This window comes from Nothobranchius furzeri, chromosome 3 (genome assembly GCF_043380555.1).
Source record: "Nothobranchius furzeri strain GRZ-AD chromosome 3, NfurGRZ-RIMD1, whole genome shotgun sequence".
Lineage (NCBI taxonomy): Eukaryota > Metazoa > Chordata > Actinopteri > Cyprinodontiformes > Nothobranchiidae > Nothobranchius > Nothobranchius furzeri.
Genome location: NC_091743.1, coordinates 73637835 through 73659011, shown reverse-complemented (window position 1 = coordinate 73659011; position 21177 = coordinate 73637835). Strand labels below are relative to the sequence as shown.

Here is a 21177-nt window from a genome sequence, read left to right as displayed (position 1 = left end):
GCCAGCTGAACCATCTGCGGGTCACAGTAACGTTAGTGCTCTCCATGGCAACGCTGAAGGACCTGTCCAGAGGTCTCGCCTCTCACCCAGTGATTCCCTGAGACTCTACTCAGAAAAAAGCAGTTTAGAAAATAAGTAAGTGGAGGCAAAAAGGTAAGGAGGCACAACATTTTCACCTTCAAAATAAGAAATGTTACCATCTTTTTGCAAGCATGAATCCCATAAAACCACTTCAGATGCATTAGGAAGTCCCGACATTTCCACTTAACTCAGTAAAATCTACACATGCAGCTCATAAGTCAAGTCTAAGAAAGTAAAATGAAACGTTCAACCATTTTAATTTAAACCAAACAGAAGTCCAGTTTCTGCTGAAGTGTGGGTGAAATGTGGCTCATTCATGCCTTTTAGTGAGACGTTGGCCACATTAACAGAGCTGAATCCGTTCATCAGCTCCTGGCTGTGACTGCTTCAACGTGCTGACCTGCTCATGAACACGAGAACAATTTTCTCTCTGATGTAGACGGATGGGGAGCCACTGATTGTTGGGGCGCTGCGGTCTGGGAGCTGTGTGTGTGTGTGTGTGCGCGCGCGCGTGTGTGTGTGTGTGTGTGTGTGTGTGTGTGTGTGTGTGTGTGTGTGCGCGCATGTAAAGATGTGTTTGAGTTTCAAGTCACAAGCTTGTGAACTTATGCAAGAATTTATATATGCATGCATACATGTGTGTGTGTGTGTGTGTGTGTGTGTGTGTGTGTGTGTGTGTGTGTGTGCACTTTTATGCTGAATGTCCTGCAGAGATTTTAGTTCTTCTGACTGAGCTTGTAGAATCTTGAACCCTAACTGAGACCACACAAAGCTCACGGCATTCCATCATCATTTGGTTTGTGGACAAACATGTTTACACAACGGCAGATTATTGTCTGAGTAGAAAAACATGTCCTTCAATTAACATTCAAACAAGCATCACTGCCCTTTCTCACAAAGTGTGGCAGCACATTTATCCTTCATTAGTCAAATGTTCAAGTTTCTATTCCCTACCAATCAGGGGACTCGCTGATTTGAGTTTTTCCATCAACACAAAGGTAAGATTTTAAAATGATTTGGATTGGTTTTCAACATTGTTGATGTCAAGAATGGATTTTTAAGTTAAACCTGATGCCGCTTAGAATAGCATCAAACACAAACACAGCAGACTAGTAGTCAAGGAGTTAAACAAATGTATTACCTGTGGTAGAAAAGTGAGAAATTTCAACAAATGCACACCAAAAAACTAAGATGATGTTCCTCTATAAACACGTTCTGTGCGTTGGTTCTGTGTATTTTGTCTTGCTGGTCCGAGGATGGCTATAGTAATTAACATTAGCATTAACATTAGCAAAGCAAGGGAAGAACAACCCTTTTTTTCTGTGTTTTCAGAGAACCAAGCAAGGAAAGATGATGCTGATCAAAAGAAGCAGCATTCATGTAAACCGAGCAGCTGTTCAGAAGTAAACTAGCTGTAGCTGACCAATAGGAATCTAGAATTTCTGTGGATCAAGGTGCAAAAGAATAAAAGTTGATATTTACCACACACACACATGCTCGCACATACACACACACACACACACACACACACACACACACACACACACACACACACACACACACACACACACACACACACACACACACACACACACACACACACACACACACACACAGTCCCAGATTGTATTAAATAGTTTCCTGTAAACACAACACACTCCATCATCACTCTGCAGGTTTCTAAACCCGCTGCGGCGTCCAAATTCACCTCAAAATGAAAAGTTGTAAAAATATTGTGATTCCAAACATCGACGCGTCTCACAGCAACAGCTGGTCATGTTTCTTACAGTCTGAGCTGACAGATGTTTCAAATAATCCCACTGATAAGTCAGACAATGCTGTGACTGTTGAGCTGATATTTTGTGAGTCTCTCTGTGTGTGTGTGTGTGTGTGTGTGTGAGTGTGTGTGTATCAGCATCATTTTAACTTGGAGACACTTTTGATGTGGTTTTGAGCCCTTTAGACAGATAACTGAAGATATTGATAACATGAAAGAGACTCGGTGGCTACAAGTAATCACCATGAATCATACTTTTGTGTTTAATAATTACTGAAGAATGAGAAAATCAAGAATGATTTGAATTTTCTTTTGTTTTACAGAATTAAAACGTCAAAAGTCTTCTGAGCCAGCCTTGTATTTGTTCTCCGTCTTCAGAGTTACTGTTTTGCGTTGCTGCAAAAGACTCAATTGGATTGGACCCACTAGATTCAAATCATCACAACTTTAACACCAATATGTCACTCTCCAGCTCAACCTCTACAGCAGCAACAAGCGTTGCTTCTGTCATCAGCATCTTTTCAAACTAAAAGTGACTTTTTTAAAGGTGATTTACAGCTTTTATGATCAGAGACTGCAGCAGAGGACACAAACCTGTTCTTGTCTCTCAGCTGACTGATCTCACTGGTTTGCACTAGGAGCTCCTTTTCCAGTTTGTTGGTGGACAGAGAATTCTCCAGAAGCTGGATCTCTATCCTAGAGGTTTGGTTCAGGACCTGGCAGGGAGACAACATTTGAGGTTACCCAGGAGGCTGCACTGATAGAAGACCAGATCAGAGACTTGTTACCTTGGCTTCCACCACGTTGAGTTTACGCGTCTGCTCTGCCGTCTGCGAGAGGAGGTTCGTTCCGATCTGCAGCATGGTGGCAGTTTGGTTGTGAACGGCGTGCGTCTGAATGCTGGTGACATCCCTTCTTAAACTCTTCTGTATGAAGTTCTCCAACTGCAGACAGAAGAGGAGAAATAGTGTGTTTTGTTCTGGTGAAACGACTTCCTGACCCATTCTAGGCTGCTGTGGTCGATGGTTTCTGAGTTTGTTTAGTTTATCATGGCTTTGTGTTTCAGTTGGGTTGTTGGTTATGTTTCTTGTTACATCTCTCTGTTCTTTTTTCTGCACAACTGGTCCTGTTTTCACTTGTCCTTTTCTTCACCGTACTTGGTTTTCCTGTCAGATTGCTATTGTAGCAGAGTTTTGGCTTCAGATTTTCCAGAATTCATCACCTGCCTGCCTGTGAGCCTACATCGGGGTCCTTCGCTCATTTTTACGACACTTTTCATGATGCTGATTGCTTGTTTTGTATTTTTGGAAAGCAGAAAAAGTTAAACGGTTAGATTTTGGCTCTGCACAAGAATCTTGTTGCAGGCCTTCCAAAGATTTTGAGTGATGTTTTCGTTTTTTGGATTCGTTTCTCTCACAAATGTTGATTTGCATGCTGGACAGCAGTAAAATCACACCATGTGAATGTTTTATGATGCGGCCATCAATAAGAATACCAGCGTGACAGCAGTGTTTACAACAAACCCCATCCCGACTTGGTGAGTTACCAAGCCGACATCTGATATCAAGAGAACATAAAACAAGACCATAAAACAAAATACTGGAGCAATTAAAACGTGAATTTGATGGTGTCATTTTAAAAAGTTTTCAGTAAACAAAATATCCTCTATGACACAAAAATCCTGTCGAAGAATTTCATCTTGATTTGAGTTTAAACACCCAAATTTGCTCTTTCAATCAAAAAGTTGACTTTCCTGAAGTTCAGCAGCGAGCAGGGCTGGATTATCATTGCAGGGGCCCCTGGGCACAATGTGCTTAGGGCCCCCCACCCCCACCCCACCCGGCCTCTCCCAACATTACTGTCACCCAGAAGTACTTTTTAGACATTTCATAACATTGTCAATAGTAAAACTCGCTTACTTATGTTGATACAAAAGCATTTACCTCCAGGTCAAAATAGTTTTATAACCTAATCACAAACACTCATACCTGATGATTTTCCTGTTGTGCCTCACTTATGTCTTTCTTCCTCTGTCCTCTCTCTTTTCTCCTTTTTCTCTCTCTCTCTCTTCCTCACAGCGCTCCTGTCTTCTCTTCTATCTGTACTAACAAAAATGTTGTCAATCTGTGGGACAGTGGGGGCATGAGTCTGCTGAAAAAGAGATCCCACTGTCACACTGCAACAGAAAGTAATGCAGATTATTTAAACGATTATACAGTTATTGAAAAGTTTGCAAAGATGAAATATCTGCATGTTTTTTGTTTGTCTCCTGTCTCCTTCCTCTTCTTGTCTCCTGTTTCCTTTCTCCTCTTGTCTCCTGTTTCCTTTCTCCTCTTGTCTCCTGTCTCCTTCCTCCTCTTGTCTCCTGTTTCCTTTCTCATCTTGTCTCCTTCCTCCTCTTGTCTCCTGTTTCCTTTCTCATCTTGTCTCCTTTCTCCTTCCTCATCTTGTCTCCTGTCTCCTTCCTCATCTTGTTACCTGTCTTCTTCCTCTTCTTTTTGTTTTCCTCTTGTTGGCCTCCTCTCTTGCCTTCAGAAAAACTGCTTTCTGGCCTTTCTGTTAGTAAATTCATTTACAATGTCATCAAAGTCCACATTCCTGACAAGCTGAGATTCAACAACCATCAGTGACAGTGCACTGAGGCACTGTTGAGTTTGTGTTGTTCTCAGTTCATTTTTTATTCTTGCCATTTTTGAAAATCGTTCTCCTTCTCAATCTGTAACAGGTAGCAGGTGTGTTGCAAGCTTTTCAAAAGTGTGGGGGATGTTGTCTGTGCCTAAAATAATTATGTTATTCATCTTGTTAGTTTAATTTCCATAATAACGGAGCAGGTGCAAACTTTAGACGTGTCGCGCATGTCTCCATTTTAAACATGTTTAAACTGTTCAGAATACAAATCCAGGCTCTGTCTCGTTAGATTGGTGCGACTAAAGTTTGTACTGAATGAAACTTTACATTAAACCATGTTGAAAACGTAAGAAAAGGATACAATTAAGTCGTTTTTCCCCTCATTTACAGTCACGGAGTACAGCGCAGTGCGCATGGTTCTTGGGTTAATCAAGTTTAATTGTTTCTCTTTGCAACAATCTTCACAAGAAGGCAAAACAGTTAAATGGCAGGGTTAGAGATATTTCCATTTGACTGTTTATTTTGATGGATAAACTTAAGGATGCTGGTTGTTATGAAAGAATTACCCCGACGCACACTGATGCGCACACAGATGAGCTGACATTTAAATCGTTACGCACATCGTGGAGGTAACGAAATCAATCAAGAAAAGATTCCTATCAGAACATCAGAGCTTTATACTGGACACTGTGCTCAGCGCAGCTCGCAGCGCACACGGTGGACAGTGGGCTGAAGATTTGTAGAGGGGTTTGCAGCGCAGCACAGAACCACTGCGCATGCGGTAAAATTTCCTCCCACTGAAGCGGTCTGGAAACCCGGTCTTTCTGAGGGATGTGTCACTTGGAAAAAAGTTCTCTGATTATGAAACTTAGGCTGAATAGCGCTTGTTCCCGTCTCTAATATGGAGACGCATGACGCATCCAGTCTGTCTGAGACAGAATAGCCTCTTCAGCTCAGAAAGCACCTGTAGAGACATTTGATTACGCACAAAGTTTATGTGGAGCAGAAGCGGTCGGGCCACGGCAGGTGAAATGTTCCTAGCCTACATGAAGTGAAACTGTTTAATTGTAACATGAATATGTTACTGGACACGCTGGTCTGGTTGGTTAGACCAGTGTTTGAAGTGGAAAACACACACACACACAAACACACACTCTCTCTCTCTCACACACACACACACACACACACACACACACACACACACACACACACACACACACACACACACACACACACACACACACACACACACACACACACACACACACCAATTAAAATAATGCTGATAGCGTGGACTAGAAGACAGGTGATGGTTTATGTATTTAAATGATGATCAGGCTGCTGTAAAATGTAATCTCCATCCACCTCCAGACAGAATTATCCTCTATTCTTTCTCTATTTTCTCTGCTCTTGTCTGGGCTGATGTAGCTGATGGTGCGATACCCTTATGAACGGTGAGAGGTACATATAAGAAGTGCTCCGGGGATTATTTAGAGCTGAGAGGCGTAGAGCTCTGATTGTTGATGCGTCCTGAGCACGGCCACAGTAACCTTCTCAAAGTGTCGCCACCTCAAAAACAAATTTAACACGCGATCGTTTATGTCGGCTCATGTCCTTTTATGTTTTCTGTCTTTTATTTGTGCCTGATGTGTTTTACTGCTGCGGAGCGGAGCGCATAACCTGTTTCATCCTCCGGTGAATTCACCTCATCGGTGTGGCGGGCGAGCGATGCGCACTCCGCTATATTTGCGGTCGGTAGATATTTTTAACTGCAGTTCAAAGGTAACTCATAAGATGAATATATATGAAGCCATGTAGCAGTTTTTCTTTAGGACTGAGAGGAGATGCAGGAAGATAATAAACAGAAACATTCAGTCAAATAAAAACAAGTTCGTTTTGTACCTGGTGTACCTGGTGGTTGCAACAAACACACACCACTGAAGGTAATCAGAAGTGAGGAACAGAAAATGAAGTGATTCTTTCAATGTTTAGATCAGCAGGAACTCTGAGAAGCTGCAGACGCATCAGTGAGTTTGCGGCCGCTGGGCAGGGGGAGGGGGAGAGAGCTGAAGCAGGCAGTAAAGATGCAAAAACTACCGTTGTTAAAAGAAATGTGTGTTAACTTAGAAAACGTGGGTGCAATTTTAATTACTTGTCAACATTTTTCCCCAACGTTAAGACTGCTGCACAAAAAAAGACTGCTGCTTGCGTGGGCCCCCTTGTGGCTGTGGGCCCCTTGGCCTGAGCCCAGTTTGCCCATATCATAATCCGGCCTTGGCAGCGAGTTCCTGATGACTGAAACCACCCACTCAGAACATAAAGTCCACCAAATCAAACACGTCTAATGAAACGTGTCAAGGGGTCTCGTCTATAAAGAAGCAGGTCGTTCCATCTCTGGGAACATCGAGTCATGCCAGCGTATCCTGCCACGCCGTGACCTTCAGCTGCTGACAAATAAACAATCTGTCCATACGGCCATCTATTCATGCCTCGGACTCCACATCCTCAGGATATCAGTGCCACTGAGAAGCACGGGGAGTTGATAAATATACTGCTGCACCAACAAATAGACGGGTCCCACTGGGAGAGCCAGTTAACCAACGAGGCAAAGTTCAGGTCATGACGCCCAGGCCTCATTTTCTGGTGTCAGGGATCCCATCGCTAAAACTGCACAGGGACTTTGTTTTACCAAGATGAAGTTCATATTGGAGGTGGCTGTTGTCTTTACAGTTCAGACATGTCTGTTTATTTTTCAGTGATTATCACATTTTATCACATATGTTTTGGTGCACAGAGTGGGAACAAACACGTGAGCTTAAATTAGGGTAGATTCTGCGGTTTAGCGTCTACTCGTGTGTAGAAGGAAGGAAGTTACCCATAATCCTTTCATGTAACCATCTGCCTGTTAATGATAAACACAGATCGCTGCAATATTAGCATTTAGCTAGCTTAAGCTAGAAAATTACTAAAAGGAAATGTGATTCTAATAATCTCTAAAGTTATTTGTTAAAGTTGTTCCTGTTTTTTAATTTAAAAATTCACTTTTCAGCCAAATTATTTTCAGACACGTGTGGGACGGCTGTGGCGGTTCAAACTCTGGGAGGTCATGTGACCAAGCACCCTTGGGCGAGGTCCTGAAAGCTGTACTTCTGCCCACTTGTCCCCGGAGAGGGGTCAAACGTAGAGAAGAGTTTCCCCATGAGGGTCAATATTGTATTATTGTTATTAACTGTTTGTGTTTCTCTTAAAATCTTTTTACTTAAAAACAAACAACATGAAATCCTCATCAGACATTATGTATTTAGTGGTTTATTTAAACTTCTGTTTTTTACTTTCAGTTTTATATATTTTCATGAAATGAACTTTTTTGCAGCTTTTATCAATCATTACATATTTTTCCATCTGCCGTTGTAAAAGAATAAAACAAAGATTGTAATTCATAACAACAGATTTCTAAAATGGAACAAATAAAGTTTATGCTTCAAGAATAATAAATATTTCTTCTGAAAGTAAAGATTTTTAAAGGAATCTTTTATAAATATTAAAAATCTAGTTTTAAAGTGTTTAAAGTTAGTTGAAAAAATCTGTAACAAGGTTTTAATTTTTGATTCTAGAACTATAAAAAACACAATTTTTCTTTTTGCTTGCCATACCGTACCTCCACAAACATGACAAAAGTTTTTTTTACTAGCTGGTGATTATTTACAGTAAATGTTTGCAAGTTTAAAAACTGAAATCCACACAGAAATGATGGTTTTTACTTATTTTGCTTTACCGATTTCATCATGCTCGTCTGCATGTTAACTCCCTAGTTACCATTTGAAGGTGTAGAACACTGAGAAAACATTTTTAATGAATGTTTCTGATTCTAATGAGTCCCTCTGAGTGGTTCACTGAGGCTGAACATGAAAATAGTCTCCTACACCTATCTCCTGCATTAGCTTCTGACAGAAAACAGATGGTGAAACTCTAGGATTAGAAAATCCTGACAGATCTACGTCACCATCAACTAACATTCATGGACTCACCCGTCTTGACTCACGACGGGGAAGGCTGTTGTTGGTTCGGCATCCAGGAAACAGCAGAGAATATCTCGAATTGTATAAGCTAACTGTTAGCATTAGCAACTGCACCACACAGCAGAACTCCTTCAGGCTTGTGTTATTTGTGGAGATAAAACATCAGCATTGCAGAGCAAACAGAGTCGGTGGTACAGTTAGCCAATCAGAGGAGAGATGTCCACATATCAGGAAATAGGACTCAAATCCTGCCGTGTTCTGACACTCTCCTCCAGTAGACTCATCATGTGCTGATCCAGGCGCTTCTGTGCTCCCCCAGAGTACAATTTACAAGGCATTCATTCCTACATGAGACCACTGCAAATGTATTGATTAAACATGTGTTCAACACTTTTAAATCTACTTAAGTGATTTCATAATTAGTCTGCTTTAAGTCGGATTTACATTTAACCAGCATCTCTGATTTTTTTTTTTTTTTTTTTTTTTTTTAGCAATCAGAGATCCAAAAGGGACTTTGTGAGTAAATTTAATTAGAAAACACTGAGATGTTGTTGGTGGTGTTTCTATTTAAGGTTCATGTTTTGGCCTTTTTATGACATCTCCACTCAGACACACACAAGCCGGTACCAGCACACACAAAGAGCCAATTAGCACCACACGGGCCAGCTTCCACTTCTAAACTGCAGGACTGAGTCAGACCATCGAGCTTCGGTGATACACTCACAAACTCATGTATAAAGGCTTTTATTTCAGAGACGCTAACTCAAACCACATGTCTTTTTTACTGTGATCTGGCCCTCTGGGTGACATCAGATGAGCCGTAGGGAGAGAGGAGGGGTAGGCGCACCAAACCACCACCACCTCCTCCCCCCTGATAACAAGGCTGACGCACAGGCAAGTAGCACCGATAGCGATCTGGGGTAACAAGTGCAGTGGGTGTCGCTGAGTGTGTCAGAATCTGAGCTGTGGACTTCAAGGTTCACTGAGACGGAGCAGCTGAACTCATAAGAATGCTTTTTTTCTACAAACAGCCAAAAACAGCCCATGTTTATGTAGTGTGTTAAGGGTAGAAGTGGTGTAATGTCAGACTGCAGAGAAGCGTAAAATAAGCTGTTTAATATGAGCTATTGCAGTTATTTTATTCCCTTCAGGTAAGAAACTTCCTGTAAGTTTTAATAAATACACAACACGACCATATTAGGAAAACATTACATTTTCTCTTCAATAGGCTTCATGAGTCTGAATTATTCCCAACAACTAAATCCTACAAATAACTGCTGCTGAGCTAAAAGGCAAAATTGTCCGATTACATTCCAACCCTCACCTCTGGAAACGAGATTTGGATCACGACCAAATGAACTTCTTCCTTAGGTGGGCCATCTTCTGAGAGGAGCTCTGAGTAAAACCTGAGGTGGTTTGGGCTTCTGTTTACTACACCTCCTGATCTCCAACATCTGGAGGTTTTCTAGGATCATCTCACTTGGAGAAGACCAAGAACTCACTGGAGACCTCTATGTTTCAAAGGTGTGGAACACTCTTTTAAGCAATGCAGTGGTCTGTTGTAGGAATGAAAGCCTTCTAAGTATTTTTTGGGAAAAAACATACCAGTGCATACTGTCTAGGTCAGGGGTCGGCAACCTGTTCCCATCAAAGAGCCATTATTACCCGTTTCCCACAGTAAAGAAAACACTGGGAGCCACAGCAGCCGCAACGTTGTGGGCGGGGCCTATCCTCAGACAGCAGAGAGCTGCTTTAACCAATCACAACAGGTGACAGCAGCCAGTACCGGTCACTCGTGTACGTCAAAGTTATCTTTCATAAGAAAATAATCAATAAAACGATTTATATAAAATGGATCCAGAAGTTGTAGCCCGTCTCTGCCTACAATATTTTGATATTTTTCACCCTGTTGGTGGTTTTACTGAGCAGGTGCCACTTTTGTCATACGTTTCTTTTTAAAACATGTTTAGACTGTTCAGAATACAAATCCAGGCTCTGTCACGTTTGATTGTTGTAATTAAACTTTGTAGGTGGGGAAGGTCAGAAAAGGATCCGATAATTTTGTTTTTCCCTCATTTACAGTGACGGAGATAACGGCGCAGTGTGCCTGGCTCTGGTGTTAATCAAGTTAAATTATATCTCTTTGCAACAATTTCACAAGAAAACAGAACAGTTAAAAGCAGGGCTTGTGTTGACTGGACAGTTCCCGTATTTGGCCGTTTATTTTCACGGAGAAAGAGTAGAAAGAATTACCCCGACGCATTCAGACGAACTGACATTTTATTCTACGTACATCGCAGATGTAGCTAAATCACTCAAGAAAAGATTCCCATCTGAACATCTGAGCTGGACACTGAGCTCAGCGCAGCTCAATGTCAGCGTGTACTACATAAGGTGCACAGCGAGCTGAAGATGTGGAGAGGGGCTTGGAGCGCGTCGCAGAACCAGAGCGCATGCAGGAAGATTCCTCCGACTGAAGCGAGACTTGTCACTTAGAAAATGTTCCCTGATTATGAAACTTTGGCTGAATAGTGCTTGTTCCTGTCTCCAGTGTGGCGACACATCCAGGAGCCTGTCTGAGGAGAGTCCCAGAATCTCACATCCTCTTCAGCTCAGAAAGCGCCTATGATTACGCACAAGCGTGACCCGTTAACCCGGTCTCACAGTAAGACCGGGTTGGAACTGTTCAGGTTTACGCAGACAATCTTTACGTTTAGAATTGACATACAGATGTAAAATTAATGCAGTAAAATATAAATTACTTAAATTAAATATCCATTCATTATTTTACAAGCACAGAGAGCCGCATCAGATGGATGGAAGAGCCGCATGCGGCTCCAGAGCCGCGGGTTGCCAACCCCCGGTCTAGGTACTAGCAGTGACCCACATCCAGCTGAGCTTCAGACGGCGGATTTGGAGTCTTATTTCCTGATATTTGGACATCTTGCCCCTGACCGGATAGCAGCAAAATGACTCTACTACTGACTCTCTTTGTTCTGCATTGATGCTTATTCTTCACTAATAACACAAGCCTGGAGGAGTTCTGCTGTGTGGTGGAGCACTTTACTAAAACATTCTTTTACAACTTTTTACTTTGACATGATTTTCTATTTCTTGCTGCCTCATTGACACCACCACTCATCTTTTGCTGTCCTGTCATAAAAGCATTTATACCTCGAGTGTTACTGACAGTAGTTTGACTTTAGAAAAGTCAGTGAATTTCATTGTTGAATAGAACACAGATGGCAAAAATGCATGAGAAGCATTTCGATTAATGCAGCTCATTTAGTATAGGAGCGTCCAGATGTTTTGTTTAAAAACGAGTGTAGAACAATCTGACAACCTCGGGTTTATTTCTGAGACTTCTGTGCTTTATGACCTGAGGAGAAATGTCTGCCTGCATGGTGCCTGACCTTTAACCTCTCTGCCTCATGTATGAACTCATCTGGAGCGCCGTTCGTGCAGAGGATCACAACCTGGATACTAAAATGTTCCGTCTTTAGTTTAGATAACTCCGGCTAATGTGTGTATTTGGATAAAGCCTTCCGTATATTTATGAAGGTCTGTGAAGTTGATGAGCTGATGAGTGAAGCTCTTTTTCTCTGTGTGCGTCTGGGTTTTGACACCTGCTGAACTTCTGCCTCTCTGACACAGACATGAACCTCCAAAGGTTCTCTGGATGGATTTCATTTCCTTAAAGAGTCGTATGAACATCCTCATGGAGCCAGGGTGACGATAAGGAGAGAAAAAAAATCAGGATTTGGAATTAACCGCAGGGCAAAACAGGAGAATTTACTAAAGACTCACAGTAATATATAAAAATTATGAGTTTTGAAATGTGAAAATTGAAATTTCTCCAAAATATTTTGGTTTTCTGCATAAATTTGGATGTTGATAAAACTCTAGTTATAAGAAGATATTTTACAGATATAGATAAAACTGATTACTTTTAATTTTTTTGAGAAAATTGCACTTTTACTGACAGTTTTTAGACACACGGAAGCATCTAGTGACACTAAGCTGTATTATTTTTTTCACATTTTAACCAAATCCTAATTGGGGTTCAGAGATGGTGTTGGTATAAATTTTACCAACTTTACATGGGACATCACTCTGCTGCCTTCTGCTGACCAGAAACTGAGGAGTGGTTAGTTGTCCTAGGGGGCGCTCTTTACCTGCCAAATGGCTGTTAGCTATTTTCTGTGCCAATAGCTAATAAGAGGCTATCAGTTAACTTTTTCAGTTTGCTGACCATCACTAAAAACACAAGAAGAAGAAGAGGTTTGCTTTGTCTGTTGGCATCATGGTGGATCCCAGAAGTAAAATTAAGAGAGTAATGTATTTGAAGGTGAAGCAAAGAGCTAAAACCAGAGTCAAAATCAGCGTGGCCTACACTAGTTTGAAGGAGCTAAAGGAGGCTCCATAATCATGGACTGATGGTGGCCTGGCATTGTTGCCATCGCTCTGCTGAACCAACCAGCATCTGTTATGTTTTCGATGTTAATATGCTGGTTTAGCGTGTGTTGCTAGTCCACCGTGGGGTTCTGTTAATTGAATTCTGTTCCAGCATGCTGTTCCAGGATTGGATGCTAGTCTAGCATGCATGTCCAGAATCCAGTTAACAGCTTCCCATGCTGGACTAGCATCACATGCTAAACCAGCATACCAGCCTCCAAACCACAACAGATGCTGGTTGTTTAATCATCATCATCATCATCATCATCATCATCATCATCATCATCATCATTTATTTCTATTGCACCTTCTACTTTGTAGTAGCCAAATTAAACCAATTTCAACCAGTAGGGCGGAGGAGCGGAAACTACTCAGTGTTTATTTAACAATATTTTGTACACATTCCCAAAAATCACATTCCTCAAAACTCTTTGAAAGCAGACAATTTTTGAATCAAGAAGAAAATGTCATCATGCAAATCTGTGTTAAATTCAAACTCAAACATTAAATCTGAAATTCTTGGAAATGAAACGGCATTAGATTTATTTCTAGACTTAATATGGGTTTGATTGAATTAAATTGTATTGAACTAGTTAAAAGATAGCACTATGACAGGTTTGAGTTTTAAGAAATGAATGTAATTATTAAAAAATGTTCTAAATCTTGAACCACATTTGGCTGAGGGAAGGCTGTCCTACTGAGATGAGTGATGTAAAAATATTAGCTTTACTGCCTTGATTCAACATTCATGAGCTGAAAAAGATTCAGCTGGGACGGAAACATTGTAAGTCAGCAAATAATCTTTGTGGTGAGGAGTAGATGTGCAGGTATCGCTCCCTTTCCCCTTTTATCAACACTGTCCTGTTGACCTTGGCAGAAATCTCAGCGTTTTACACTTGAACTTTCCATATAGAATCGACACGTACACTTCCATATGTTCTATCTCCCACATGCGCTCTAAACCGCACATTTTTAGATTGAACAAACTCCACTCTCAGATACTTATGTGGAAGTGCTGCCATGTTTTCTCACCCGTGAACTTCAACGTTCCTTTGCTAACTGAATTCATTGAGTTGATGTTTTCATTTCTGCAGTCCCATTGGCTCCAGCTGCTGTCAGGTGATTCATAAAAGTTCACCGCAGTGATGATTTGCACATGTTCAAAAAATAAAACACTGCATCAAAATTTTCTCTGGAATATCTGGATTATGTAACTTAAAGGTTACATGTGATATTTTATATCACATCTTTGTTATTTCAGGTAAAATGAACCAAATATTTGATTTATTAATTCTGTCTTATATAATTAACTTTTAGAGGAACAGTAACGCTTTTTAACACTTTAAGCTACTGCTTTCAAACTGGTTTCAGTGGTTTTTGAGTCATAAACTTGAGCTACTTCACACTGGACAGGAATTTGTCGCCCTCTGCTGACCAGAAACTGCACCTTACTGTTTGTGCAAGGTGTGTAGGAACACTAGTGGGAGGTCTCTACCTGCTTTACAGCTTTAGTTGGTAGCTCATTTAAAGGCTAGCAGTTAGCGTTTTCAGTTTGTCAACAATAAATAAAAAGCACAAGAAGAAGAAATTAGATTTTTGTGTTGGCATCATGGTGGAGCCTTGAAGTACAAATAAGAGTCTTTGGAGGTGAAGCAAAGAGCTAAAACCAGAGTGAACATCTGCGTGGCCTACACTAGTTTGAGGGCGCTAAAGGAGGCTACAAAATCATGGACTGATGGTGACCTGACTTTGTTGCTACTGGACTTGTAAGTAATATATTTTGTCCAACAGTGTGGATCTTTTAACTTTGTGGCTTTAGTAGTACCACTTGGGTCATGTTGGTCATAGCTCACTGTTAGCGCTGACTATTGCAGCAGGTTTGTTTACGACAGATGTAGTTTTGCTTTTAATAAGTAGGAGGGCAAAGCGGGAAACCGCAGACGTCCTGACACATAGGTGATCAACCACATGATAACCACAAAAGTGTGTGAAAAATAAAAACAGTTGTGAGACAAGCATTAATAGCATATCAAGGTACCTGGACATTTTCCAGATTCAACCACAAAATAAATAAATAAATAAATAAATAAATAAATAAATACGTATCAAAACAGTTAAATTACTTAAAACACAAAAACAAAAGTAAAACTTCCAGATTGGAAAAAAAACACCCAAAGAGATAAAATAATTATGAATAATGTTCTTTAACCTTTGAATGTTTTAATTCATATTCTTGTGGAGCTTTAACAGCAACAGTCATTAACTTTTTGTGCAGCTAATCTAATTTTTTCTTGTATTTTGTTTTGTTTAATTGTGTGTTAATGAGTCATCAGGACCAAAATGTCTTTTTCCAAATGATTGACCAGAACATCGAAGATGATGAGCAGCCCAAAAACTCTTTTAACCATGAGTCACCCAGGCTGGGCAAAATGTCACAATAGCAAACACAAACGTCTCCGTGAGGACGGGACGTCCCCACAGACAACCGAGACAAGTAGAATTGTGTCTGAGCAGCCATGCACGGCTCTGGAGCGCACGTTTCAGGTTAGTGAGTTTAAGATGTGCTTAAAGAGAACATAAACAACAAACACAACAATAGCATAATGCATGTGAAGCACAGTAATCATCTAAACATCCTACAATACCCGGAGAATCTGATGTGTTTTTGTTTGTTTTAGTGGTCATCTGTCTGATTTATGCCCCTTTCACACTAGCATTGGCTCCACACCGCCCGGACAGCCCCAGTCAGCCCCAGCCAGCCCCAGCCTGGCCCAGTTCCTTCCACACATCCTTGCTTAGGAATACAAGGAATGCAGTCAGAGAAGTTCTCAGCTCCATGGTCAGCATGATGCTGTGAGCCCACGTTGGCTGATTCTACCCACCTATCGGAGGCTTCCTCTAATGGAAGGTGTGGATTTGAGCTGGCTTATCAGTCAGCAGAGGGGTGTGTTGGCCCTGGTCAGCCGGATCAGACCACCTCAGGAAGAAGGCTGAAAAACTGTCTGGTTGCACCCTGAAAAGGGCAGGCTATGCTAATGTAGAAACTCTCTATGCTATCCAGAGAGCCGATGCTAGTGTGAGAGGGGCTTTAGATGCTTGTTTCAGTAACACAACAGAAAATCTTCATCAGCAAAAATGTCCCTTTTTTTGTTGTTTTTTACAGACTGTAATGTGTTTATGTTGGCAATCTCCAGAAACCTGTCATGCCTTCACAAATCCCCTAGAGGGAATCCATGTCAGCCACAAGAGTGTGTGTCTGTCTAAATGTGTGTGTAATGATGAGGTCTGAAGCTCTGCTTGTGCATTTGTATAAAAACTTTCTCTCTAATGTTGTGTAAACTCTTAGTCATGGAGGCTTTTTGGTAACATGGGTCAAGAATTCTTGTTACCAAAATGTCTGTAAGTCAGTTTTTGTGGATCATAAATGTGTTTAACCCTCTGGAGGCAGGCGTTGCAGATTTACAACAGTTAAAATCTACCTACCTGGTTACTCCACATACGTATTTTATGAGTATTTTTTTTAACTCAGAAGAACCCCTGAAGGACTTAGTTGTTCATCCTTTTATCAAAACTTATTTTGAGCCTTAGAGGGTTAATAAGGGGTGCCTCTTCAAGAAGATCTATTTATGGTTTGGATTGAATAAGAAGATCTTGCTCCAATGTTTGTTTTTATGATTTTGTAAAATAAAAAATCCAGAGTTAATACTTAATCTTGAAAAGTCTTTTTAATTCTTTTTATGGGAAAACCAAAATCCTAACAAAAGTAGGAGTGGGAATCTAGTGGGGAGAACCCGGGTTAGTCTTGTTATTTTCAGTCTTGTTCCCACAGGATGCCAAGACTCTGCATCAGGAATGGGATAAACACAAACAGTTCCCATTAAAATGGACAGGGTTTGATAATCCCTCAAACACACACTGAGAACACACACCCAGCTTTCATCGAGCAAATGGGGGTTTCCTAAATGAATAATATTCAGAACCGCTGGATTTGGCTCTGGATCTCCAGAATTTCAGGCCAAAACAAACAGAATCCAAACAGAAATGTATGTTAACTCTTGTCTCATCCTTCTCTTTGTGTGAAGGCTCTTGGGCTGAGGAACAGAGGTCCTTCAGTGTAGGACAATCAGGAAGGTGACCTCCAGCCGAAGACTCCGAGCAGGAATCTGACATGTTGTTTTCCCCGTGCAACAAAAACCGAACTAGCATACAGAAGATGTTGTGCACAAGCAGGATAAACGTGCTGCCACATCAGAGAAGCTAAGATTACAACATAAATCATATCTTTCTTTAATATTCTTCTAATTCAGGTGGTTGGTGAGAGCAAAAAGATGTGAACATCAGCAAGATACACAAGATCAGTGAAAGGTTAGGTGCTTTTTACAGGCACATTATTTTCTTTAGAAATGCGTGTAAAGTTACTAAAAGCAGTAAAGCTGTAATATGGAGTTCCCCCTTTCAGGAGTCATGTAAGATTTTTTAGAAATCCATATAAGAGATTGTCTTATCATGTAATGCAGTATGATGTAGGAAATATAGCTTTCTTTGGGGGTTGTTAAAGATAACTAGAAATGAAATGAACCTTGGTGGCTGGTCCCTGAATGAGTTTTAAGCCACACCCCCTCAGCAAAATTTTATGTTTGTAATTCAAAGATGCATTATGTAGAAATGAGGTAAAAATGGTACCCTGCGGTTAACTGTGGTTACTGCAACCACTGCTCTGGAGCTTTTTGCCAGCCGTTGTCAAATTAAAATTGTCGGTGCTGCAGTTTTGGCTCGCAGGAGACACACAGCACCCCCACACTCACTGATGGTAAACAGTCGTTACGTCCCTCTTTCCTTTGTTTAGAAAGGAGAAAAACCGACAATCCCCACAGCCAGCTGGATATGAAATATGTTTCAGTATAACCTTCCTTCCAAAAGGACTGAAACAGACTGTTTTGGGATTTTCTCACTACATTCTTACATGCTGCACCTTTATAGTACTAAATGTAATTATCTTACTGTGAAATACCAAAGCTGTCTCTGTCACGTTGAAAGGAAGGCTGCATTGAAACAGATTTCCTTCTCAGTCAGCTGGAGAGGGGGGGGGGGGGGGTCGTGGGAGTCGTCCGTTTTTATACTTTCAAAAAAGAGGATGAACAGTTTACGATCTGTGAACACATGAGGTTGCAGAGGCTTTGCTGTGCTAACGCTAACACAAGAGTGCTGGCATTTGTCTTTCGATGGCCACCAAAAAACTGCAGTTTAAAGAACCAAAGCCAGTAAACAGGAGTGACAAAGAAGTTTTTTCTTGCACCTCAAACCACAGTCCCCTTTGTCTGCAAGAAAATTTGTTGCTTTCTGTTCCATTTACAAGCACAGAAATTAGCAAGAGTTTTGTCCACTTAGCACCCTCGGCTTGGAACAAATTGCAAGCCAAATGGAAAATTAGTTAATTTTGTTCAGTGTTTTTAAATCTAAACTAAAAAACTTCATGACATTCGTTCCATTCCATTTTATTTGTAAAGCATATTCCTACACGGCCGAGGCCAACCAAAGTGCTGCGCAGTAAAAGAGCATAAAAATCAACACACGGGAAGGAAGTAATAAAAGTAGTACAGTAACTAATATAAAATCAACAATAAAAATAAAACAGAGACATAGTAAAATACTAACTAGGCTGAAATAAAAGCCAAGGAATAAAAATTAGCCTTCAGGCGTGATTTAAAATTTGAGAGAGAGGGGGCCATTCTCACTGCTAGAGGGAGTTGGTTCCAGAGACACGGCGCATAGACCGAGAACGCACATTCTCCTTGTGTCCTCACCCGAACACTTGGGACCTGTGACAGGCGGTGGTCTGCTGATCGACGAATTCGGCCAGGTATGTAGGGCTGAACCAGCTGAGTCATGTACAGAGGCGCATAAAGAAAGAGTGACTTAAAAACAAGAAGTAAAATTTTAAACTGGATGCGGTCGGGCACCGGGGGCCAGTGCAGCTGGGTCAGAACAGGAGTAATGTGCTCCCTCCGTCTGGTGTCCATCAAAAGGCAGGCTGCTGCATTCTGCACCAGCTGTAGGCGCGCAACTGAGGAAGATGTAGATCCATGAAAAAGGGAATTCGCATAATCCAAGTGAGAGATCACAAATGCATGGATCACTGTGTGCAGTGTGTCTAGTCAGGAGGGACTTCATCTTTGATAGCCGGCGAAGCTGGAAAAAGCAGGATCTAACCACCTGGCTAATGTGAGAGTCTGAGACACACAACTGTTTCATTTAAAAGTCATGAAACAAGAGTGAGAAAGAGTCTTGTTTAGTTTTGTAAATGGGCTGCAGTACCTGCATTTGACCACAGGATGTTCTTCTTAATTCCTTCTTACATAATGCACCTTTAAAAATGTGAAAATATTCCTGAGAAAAATGTTCCAAGTGTTGTTCCTTCTCATCACCTTTACCTGGCTGTTGCATGTTCACACATTCTTTTTTCTTAAAGTTATTTGAAGCTTTGTGTGTTGGGGAGAAGGCGGGACCTTCAGCACCACATCACTGTGACTCCAAAAATACAACATGGCCGCTCCCATAAATGTGGTATTCTGACTGCATTTTTCAGCAGCAGAAAGCAGTGGAAGCACTTTGTTTCTCTGTCAGGAATTGCGACACACTTTAGATGAACTCCTGCTGTTTAAGAGCTAAGGCTAATTATTTATGACACTTCCTAAAACTTCCTTAACCCTTACAGAAACGCTTTTAGACATAGTTTACACGTCAGCAGAACACAATTTTAATCTGTTAGTGGTGCTGGAAAACAGCCAATTGTGCTGTCACAAAGACAAATTGTTAACTTGACAAAATAAACTTTTCCAGTTTGTAGTTTTGTCACAATTCACTTAAATTTCTTGTAAATTCAGATGAAGTCACAGCTAAGAAAACAGCAGTCAGATAGATACACACATAACAGGAACAGATAAGAAAAGAAAACAAGGGAAAAGAAGAGCTTCCTGAATCCATTTAACAAACCGTGCTTCACAGCTCCATGTGTCATTTCTCTGCCGTGTCACTAAACTAAATATCACGTGTCTTATGACCTTGTGGCTGTCTGCTGTGCTGCACGTGTGTGTGTGAGTGTGTGTGTAAATGAGCGAGTGAATGAGTGCATGTCACTAAATCTATCCACAATATCTGGTTCTGTGTCTGTGTTAGTCTGCTGGGTCACCGCTACACCCCCTCAAATGAGCCACAACAAATATCTCAATCATCTTACCGCAATCAAGACCAGATGGGCTAAATCAACACACTGCTGTGTGTGTGTGTGTGTGTGTGTGTGTGTGTGTGTGTGTGTGTGTGTGTGTGTGTGTGTGTGTGTGTGTGTGTGTGTGTGTGTGTGTGTGTGCTGTAAAGGCTTGCGGATAGAAGTTTTTTATAAGGTGTTAGAGCTGTGTCTTTATGAAAGTCATGAGATGGAAGGTGTCAGATAAATAAATAAATGAATGAATGAATAAACAAACAAACAAATAAACAAATAATTAAAGTGAGTTTTTTTGTACTTAGGACCCAGCAAAGTAAATCTGACATTAAAGAGGTCCTTCACTGAAAAAAAATAATTCTAATTATTATTTTTTTATTCTAACCGGTCACTCTGAGTGTTTCATGCAGGCTGACCATGAAAATAGTCTCCTACACCTATCTCCTGCATTAGCTTCTGATAGAAAACAGATGGTGAAACTTTAGGATTAGAAAATTCTGACAGATCTACGTCACACTGTCCCTTAACATTCATGGACTCACCCATCTTGGCTCACGACGGGGAAGGCTGTTGTTGGTTTAGCGTCCAGGAAACCACAGAGAAAGTCTAGACTAGTTTAAGCTAACTATTAGCATTAGCAACTCCACCACACAGCAGAACTCCTCCAAGCTTGTATTATTTGTGGAGATAAAACATCAACGTTGTAGAGCAAACAGAGTCAGTGGTAGAGTTGTGCGGTTGTCAGCCAATCAGAGGAGAGATGTCCACATATCAGGAAATAAGACTCCAAATCCTCTCGTCTGAAGCTACTTTCATTTCTGGCTGAAATTTCTTAGCTTTTTCCCAAAATACGACTTACAAGGCAATCATTTCTACTTGAGACCACTGCACATGTATTAGAAACATGAGTGAAGGACCTCCTCAAAGTCAATGCTGACTAATCTATTTCTGATGAGATCAAACAAAAGTCGTACATTTATTTTAATGTTCTTAAAGTC

The 21177-nt window shown here is 41.0% G+C and overlaps 1 protein-coding gene across 1 annotated transcript in view; it reads right to left on the bottom strand.

Moving 5' to 3' along the window:
* angpt4 (angiopoietin 4) overlaps window positions 1-21177 on the bottom strand; it is a 91948-nt gene that overhangs the window by 12794 nt on the left and 57977 nt on the right. The window contains exons 4-5 of the mRNA XM_015958502.3: window positions 2647-2802; window positions 2453-2574 (exon numbers count right to left, since the gene is read on the bottom strand). Of these exons, the coding sequence (XP_015813988.1) occupies window positions 2453-2574; window positions 2647-2802 (278 nt within the window). The remainder of the gene's footprint in view (window positions 1-2452; window positions 2575-2646; window positions 2803-21177) is intronic.